Source organism: Colius striatus, chromosome 3 (assembly GCF_028858725.1).
Source record: "Colius striatus isolate bColStr4 chromosome 3, bColStr4.1.hap1, whole genome shotgun sequence".
NCBI classification, from domain to species: Eukaryota; Metazoa; Chordata; class Aves; order Coliiformes; family Coliidae; genus Colius; species Colius striatus.
Window position 1 is genome coordinate 93,094,992 of NC_084761.1, and position 8,746 is coordinate 93,103,737.

The window sequence follows — 8,746 nt, forward strand, 5'->3', positions numbered from 1 at the left end:
AAGTCACTCTTATTTTTAAAAAATATTATTAGAAAGTGTTAATTATGTTGGTGTTTTTTATTCCTGCAATATCATGTTCATTAGTGTTTCAGATTCTTTTATTTTTCAAGTTCTTTTAGGTAGTCCATATGGCTTTTGTACAGATGTATAGATATGTCCAAAGATTTAGGTTGGAAATTACAAGACTTATCAATAAGAGAAATGAAGCTCTGGAATAGTCACTCAGAAGAAATAGCAAATGCAAGTTAACAAGTTAATTTAAGTTGAAAATTAAGCAGTTTATGGAAAGTGATACCTAATACCATTGCTTACAGTCATCTAAGGAACTGATCTCAAGTACCTGGGAGGTCCTCAGCAGTTTCACATTCTTCTACGTGTATAAAATAAAAATTAATCTAGATGCTGGGAAAGAAGAAAGACTTTACAAGTTATCTTTTTCATGTTATCTCGTTCTGCAGAACATGCTGTAGTTATTTATAAATGTGTAACCACCAGCTGCCTTTTCTCACAGGTTTTTTTCTTTCTGAAAAATACACTGATAAGCAGCAAACAAGAAACGACCACAAGACTACATACATTTGTAAATAGTTATCTTCAAAAGCAGTACAACTGGGATCCATAAAAACCATGAAAAGCCAACTAATAGGATTTTTTATGAACTTTTGTATTTCTTTTTCACTTGCTTTGTATTTTCAGGTTGGAGAAAGAGAAGAGAAATGTATAATTGAAGATATTCCCAGCGACACACTGGTAATTGGTAGGTACTTGTTAATGCTATATGATAATCTAACCTATGCAATAATAGAGGTAGCTTGGCTATGTAACAGGAAAATCTGTCGTTGATGAATATGGTAAAATCATGGTGATAAGAAAGAGGGCACACTGAAAATAATTCTCAGTGTCCTCACACATTGTGTATATCCATAACACAAAGAAGTGCAGGTTTACAGAGAGCTTGACTGAGAAGTCAAAGAATGCCTTCTAATTCTACAGCAGGGGAATTGCTACTTCTGTGTGTGCTTCCACACACGCTGACCAATTTACTCATTCATACCAGAATTTCTGTAACATGTTTTTGCTTATATAAATTGGAGAATTACTTTTTTCATCAACACTGATCTGGAAAGAAGTAATTAAAGATGTGCTAGAGTTCCATTTCACCTGAGACATCACAAGCACATTAGATTTGTCTACAAGACTGTAAATAAAGATTGAAAAGGGATAACAAAAAAGAAAAATCACCTTTTTTATAGATAATATGATAAATATGAAAGACAATTCTAGAAATATAATTTGAACAGAGCACACATGCTTTTGGAGGTTGCAGTATGCCTTCTGTAGGGAGTAATTAGAAGTAATCAGAAAGTGTTGTTTGTTAATCAACTATTTTTGCAGTATTCTAGAACATTTTCTAGTGTAGTAAACATTTACTGCATTTTACACAGATATAAAGTGCCCGCTGAGCAATTTTAATCATAAGCACATCAAAGGCATGCACTGTCTTATTATAAATAATTTATCTTTATTTTTCTGAAAAAGCCATAAAGATGTTTAATATTAAGCTATGTTTTATTTAACAGATTTTAATCTATGTTTTTACTCAGGGAATTACAAAGTACAACGCTGGGATATACATAAACAAGAATTTCTTGAATCTGCTCCTGGTTTGGGAATGTTTGTGACTGTCACAACTCCTTCTGATGAGGTAAATACGCTTTAAAAATGTTTCTGTAGGATTTATGTGGTGACTTTTGGCACTGGCAGACAGTATTATCTAATAATAGACACTTTTGGGAAAAAGTAAATCTACAATCTACTAGCTAGTTTAGTATTTTGATACTGAAAGATGTAAGCATTGTGAGTTCTGTCATAATAAATAGCAAGGACAATGTTTGATAATGATATGCAGGAACAATTTTTCCATTGCTACTAGATTTTGGAAACTGTCATTAGGAACAGTAAGTGCCAACTAATAAAATGGGTTAGATTTTTAAAACATGACTATTGAGTAATGAAGTAAAACTGTAGAGAATGTAATTGAGCAGCAGAAAGAAACCTGATGGTAAACTAAACTGAAAAAGTCAAGTTTACCATGAGCCTGCATGTAACCATCACACTTAGCAATTGCATGGATTGCCATGAGATCTTGAGCCTTTCCAGAAATGAACTATTTATTTCTGTTCCTAGACAAGGTCTTAGTTTTCAAAATTTATATGGCTTTTTGTGCATAGCAGAAATCTATAACATTTCAATTGTCACTCTGAGCTAAAATTGTTTCTTTTTCTCCAAATCTATTTTGAAATTCAAGTGAATTTCATGATGTCAGGAGGTTAATTGATTCCTTATTACATCCAGTTCACAGTACTGATTTTGATTGGTTTATTGAGACTTAGAATGTACATACTTAACATATACAATATCTAAATTACAGGTACTACTGTCAAAACTGTATGGGCCACAAGGAACATTTTCTTTTACATCCTATATATCTGGGGAGCATGCTATCTGCTTAGAGTCTAACTCCACAAGATTTGTGGCATTTGCAGGAAGTAAACTGGTAGGTGTATTTCTTAAATATTCACTATTGCAATATTATCAATTGTTTACAAACTGCAGAAATTACAAACTAGAAGTTGGTTTAATTTCTAGCAGAAAATTCAACATTCCTAGTGATTAAAGAAGACAAACCTACAATTACGAAGATGAAGAGATAAAAAGACTCTGAGATTAAAGATTGATCTGAAGTTTATAGAATCATAGAATGGTAGGGGTTGGAAGGGACCTTTAGAGATCATCTAGTCCAAACCCCCTGCAGAAGCAGGTCCACCTAGATCAGGTTGCACAGGAATGTGTCCACATGAGACCTGCAAGGAAGGAGCCTCCACACACTCCCTGGGCAGCCTGTGCCAGGGCTCCCTCACCTCAAGAGTGAAATAGTTTTTTCTTATGTTTAAATGGAACTTTTTGTGTTCCAGCTTCATCCCACTACCCCTTGTCCTGCTGCTAGATACCATAGAAAAAAGTGCTGCCCCAACCTCCTGACACCCACCAGTGGTACAGAAGTTGGTACAGTGCTTTCATTATTGAAGATTCTGATCAACAATAACAGCTACTTGATTAAAAAAGATAGGTATCTATGATTGACTAACACAAACACTTGTAGTAAAGATATTCCATGTCTTTACTAAGTTAGATTGAATGCCTGTAGAAAATTTAACTTTTAATTTTTGGAAGACATCCAAATTATGAATATATTAGCATATTCAATATTGTCTACTACAAAAAAAAATTGGCCTTAATTCAGATTTTGAAAAAAATCAACCAAATTCATTAGAGGAGATGTCACAGCTCTAATCTATTTCAGCAAACAATGCCATAAACAGTTTTGAAAATATTTGAAAATGTATATCTGAAAAGATATTTAGCTAGATGAGAATTATTTTCTAGAGGTGTTTTTTATTTCAGTTGAGTGAAGAAGAGTTAAATAACCAGTTGGATATAAACATCTCCTAACACATTTACATATGTTAAGTGATGTAGGGCAAGTTTAATCCTAGAAGTATGCTTTGGGAGCACGGAGATGACACAGAACCACAACGAGTTAACAGCACTGAAAAGGGAATAACTAGATATTTCTTCTGGACTGATTTATGAAAATGAATGGAACTTTAATCAAGTACATTGCAAAAGCATTCAGGTTCTAATAATAAAATTTGTGGAGCTCATCAATTAGATAGAGCACAGGGTATAAAGAGTTGGTTAGTCATAGTTAAGTAGACACCACAACTGCAATTTTGAGTATAAATCAGGAGATTTTTACTTGGTGTAGATGGAACCATATTAGTATTTTACATGATTCATGTACCATGTACATGTCATTCTGTTTAAAAACTGTGAAGTGATGCAGGGAAGAACATTAATAGCATATGTATTAAATAGGGTAGGTTTTTTTAGCAGAAATTAATTTAACTCAGCAATTAAAAGGGAACACATTGATTTTCCTAATCATACCTGTAGGAATAAAGACTAAAAAAGGAAAAATATTATTTAGCTAAGATAATTCTTTAACTGGTCATCTGTAATAACCAGATGCTGTGGTGGTGATGTGAACTGCTTCAAACCAGAGTTACATAAATTAATGGACAAATGCTTCCATAAATTTGAGAGATGGATTTCCAGATACTGGATTAAATAATTCTAAAATAGCTGAAAGAAGATGTGTTACACATTAAACTTCTATTACGGTCATTCCAAGATCTAGGATTTCCCCAGATCATTTGGCTAAAACTTTTTATTTTCTCTTAGTTACAAACAGGATTCTAGAAGAAATCCTATTAGTTTTAGGAAAATCTTTCACTTATGCTAAAATAAGTTGCACAACATTGCAAGTTTCATTTTTCTGTTTTCTTTCTATGGCTCTGTTGTTTGGCAGGTTTGGGACATTTTTGCTATAACAGAGCAATTTGGAAAGGTATTTCATACTGGGTAAATGGTGTGTGGAGAAAGAAAAAAGGTATTTATGGATAATTCTGCTTTAATACCTATGACAAAATGCAAATACTGATTCAGCTGATCTCTTTCCAGTCTTATATTTTTAACAGTTAGTGGAGGAAATGTAGAAAAGCATCTATAAAAAGCTTCCTGCATTACTACTGAAAAATGAGATTTCCACAATATTAGGATCATATGTGAAATACAATGAGCAGACTTAATTGTGCTCATTTTTTAAACTAGTTTGGACAAAAAACAGAAAAAAGAAAAAGTAATGGTAGTTGAATCAATGCTATCATAAAATAATGCTCTAACACCAGTGAAGGTTGTACATTTGTATAATTTGTTTAAAAATAAAATTAAGAAACACTTTAGATATCACATCTGATTCCTATTTTAGGAAGGATTTTTGTAAACAATTAAAACTACTATCCTGTAATGAGTTTTAAGGGAAATTATTCATTGCTTCTTTTTTTCCTAAGGAATTTTGAAAACACAGAAGACACAGTAATGAGAATATGTTTTCTGTTTGCAGCGTATTCATTTGGACATTAGAGTTGGAGAACATTTTTTGGATGAATCTGTTGCTCAAGCCAAAGACCAAATGAGTGAAGTTTACTTTAACCTAGAACATCTAATGGAGCAAATTCGTCACATATCCAAAGAACAAAACTATGAAAGAGTATGTATGTTCCCTAATGGTAATGTTAAAAATATTGTACATAGGCTTCTTGAGTTATAAAATATTATGAGGTTTGTTATTTAATTGCAGTGTAATTTTTAACTAACTCATAAAAACCTATTGGCATTTAACCAAAATAGCCTACATTACCTTGCAAATATTTTTAAGCTGTAACATGAAAACTAATTAATCACTATGAACTCATGCTTATAGCAAGAGGTGTTATTTTAAGGCAGGAATTTCCAAGTACAGTTTTCTTGGCCAGAGTGAGGAACAGCAGCTGAGCAGGTGTCAGGTACCATTGCTTGTGATGTTGCCAGTTGCTGTTTCCATGCTTGTCTGTGTGCAGAAACGTTATTGGAATGAGTAAGGGAAAGACTGAGTGTATATTTATCTCCATACAGTTAGAAATAAAGCCCTCCTTAATCAAGTGTACACACGTTGTCTTCACTTTTCTATACATTTGTAGTCAGATTGTGTTTGAAATATCAACTAGTTACCTAAGAAAGGAAATTTGGCTGTAAAATGGTTTTTGACTGCAATATGGAAGTAACTGCAAACCTAAAAAGGCTTAAGACTGTACTAATGAAACATATTTAGCACAATATATCTTTTGTGAACAAGGAAAAGTTGTTTGCCTTTCTGCTTCAGAATGCACTGTGTCTGCTGTTCAGTTTTGATTGATAAAGATACTGCCTTCTAGATAAGAACAAACTTAATTTGTTATCAACATGGAAAAAGTGTTTGTTCACTACTGTGCAGAAGAGGGATCATAGAATCATAGAATCATTGAATGGTAGGGGTTGAAAGGGACCTTTAGAGATCATCTAGTCCAAGCCCCCTGCAGAAGCAGGGTCACCTAGATCAGGGATGCCTGTTTAGTTCCCTGGATAGCAACATGAAACCTACAGATGACAAAGGTAATAATTCTCCTTTTTCTTTTTTCTGTAGGAGCGTGAAGAAAAATTTCGGAAGACAAGTGAAGAAACCAACAGCAATATCTTGTGGTGGGCTGTTGTACAAACATTAATCCTCATTTCTGTTGGAATTTGGCAAATCAAATCCCTCAGAGATTTCTTTATATCTAAGAAGCTTGTTTAAGTTTTACAAAGTAAACACACAGATTGAAAAACTGCATACCACATAACACCTAAAACCCCAAGCAATGGTACACATATGAGAAAATTGGTTGCATATAACTATTAAGCTTCTCTCATCTTCTGTTCCGATTCTTACTCTAACTCAGGTTTCTCCATCTAAGTCATAACCTCTGGCATCCCAGTACATTTTACTCCTTGAATCCCATCTTTTATCAGTTTATTTCCCTCTACAGATGTAAAGCTGAACATAGATGAAGGACTCAATGACTAAGGCAGCATTTAAATTCAACTCAGGACTGTTAAATCTAAACCAGAAATCTAAAAAGCATTTCTTAATATTTTAAATTTCTCCACTTGCTTAGTAATCTTATTTCTTGCTACCACGAACACTTCAACATTTCAGATTGACTAGGATTCAAATAGTAGGCAGAGAAACTATAAACCCTGTGAATTTTGTAAGAGAGTCTTGAACTCAATTTATATGTATGTAAAACTTAGCTTTTCCTCAAATATAATTGTGACTCTTTTAAGTTAAATCATTCAAAGTTTTAAGTTACTGTAGAGCTGACATTCAAGATTATGATCAGTGGTTGCAGCAATTACTATGGAAGACAGAAATAGAGACAAACAATTTGGAATTGTATGTACTTTTTACTTCCAGACAGGCCCTAAACATTAGGCTACAGAGTTGAGATCAGACTTCTGCCCCAGATGTTTCTGTAAATGATAGTCTTTCATGAAGTATACCAAAGTAAATCAAATTACAGGTTTCTTGGTAAACATTGAATTTGTGTCTATATATTTTATGTTATTCCTAGATTCTTCAGTGTAGTTTCTGTGTTGGAGAACTATTTTTATTTTAATTATTCAGCAACTGTAACATCACTGTCTAAGTAACTTAACAGTTTTTTATTTAATCATATATTTCTGTTTCACTTATTGCATAATGGTTGAAAATCTTTTAATGCCTTAATGTAGCTGGCTGATGTACAACTAGCGGAGTGGCTTCAGTAGCATGCAAAGTATCAGCTAAATTCTGTTTAAAAATTCAGATAATTAGCTTGACAAAGCAGCAGTAGTGTAAGAAAGGTTGGAGGTGGTTATAACATGACTCAGCTCACGGTCAACATGTAAAACCATGACTTGAAAAATTTCTAGAGATATATGACAGTAGAATACTGTGGTTTGCTTCCTAGTGTTTTTTCCAGATGCTTTGCTAGTCTAAAACATAGTGAAATCTGAAATATCTGTAGACCAATTATTGGTTTAAAGGCACTGCTTGCTTTCTTTTTTCTATCTCCTCACCTTTTGTTATCATTAGCAAGCAAATGGCATTGGCCTTTAAGTTCACTTACATTTACAGTGTGGGAATGAAAATACATCTGTGAGTATTTGAAAATCCATAAAGTTTATATAAAGTAGAGACAAAAAGCAATGCTCTGTGGACCAAATAAATAAAAGTAAAATCTCATAAAGCTATTCACTGAGGTGTGTCCTATAGTTAATATGTCTGAGACTTTAGAGTTGTCACTTGAAATGCCTAGTAAATAAGCTGTATTAAATTCACTAGAATAGAGCACTCACAACATGTCTTGCAATAACATCTTTGGTGGTGGAAAATACGGAAATATGCGTTACAACCATATGCTATATGAAGTCCAAGAAGAAAGTTTAATGCTACAAGGTTGTTCTCAGTCTTTACCTGATATTTAATGTAAGCTCCAACCTACATCCTATTGACTAACTTAATTAGGTCTATACTCAATCCAACACTGAGACCTGGAGCCTGGACTGTAGCTTGAGATAACTTCATTCTTTATCTATTATAATAATTAAATATATTTGATTAAATATATCTGATTAAATGCTTTCAGTCTCCTTCTAGATTTTTAATTAGAAAGTAGAAGCTGAATCATTGTTCTTTTGGGAAGCACTTTGGGGGGCAGTAGTCTTTAAGAAGTTAAGAGCCTGAGGTTCCTTCAATGTACTCTGCATCTCTGTCATAGCTGGAGCCGGTACTGCACATAGGTCTGTAAAGAAATTGTCATGGAGGGAAATTAGCCAGCCCTTGGCTTTTTCATCTAAGAAATAAAAATTGGAATTCCTTGTTTTGCTCCTTTTCCTCACTGAAAGATGCAACAACAAACCTATGACAGTAAACGAATAACTTTTCCAAATTCCTGTGTTTAAGATGCAAAACCACTGCTGTTCTCCACAGACTTGCTGTCCCGCTGGCAGCCCCTGCTGCGTGGCTCAGGACCACGCAGTGGAGGACCAGGCTGCTAGTGAAGTCCCTGCCTGGAGTCCAGTTCAGCTGCCTACTGGGGAAGGGAGGGAGAAATCTCTCAGAGAGGATCTCCTGCGTAGGCACTTCATCAGCTTGGCAGTGAGAGGCCAAGAAAACCTCCTTTTCTGGGAGGTGTGAGGGTTCCACTCTGCAGCTCTCAGGCCCTGTTCTTTCAGTAGGGGAAGG

General features: G+C 34.2%; 1 protein-coding gene across 1 annotated transcript; it reads left to right on the forward strand.

Annotated features, from left to right (window-relative positions):
- Nucleotides 1-439: 439 nt before the first annotated feature.
- On the forward strand, nt 440-6,274 carry LOC104551281 (transmembrane emp24 domain-containing protein 11). The gene is given in 6 exon segments (XM_010207814.2): nt 440-563; nt 566-757; nt 1,605-1,705; nt 2,432-2,557; nt 5,027-5,173; nt 6,125-6,274. Coding segments are annotated over 6 exon segments (840 nt in total).
- The last annotated feature ends 2,472 nt before the right edge of the window (nt 6,275-8,746 follow it).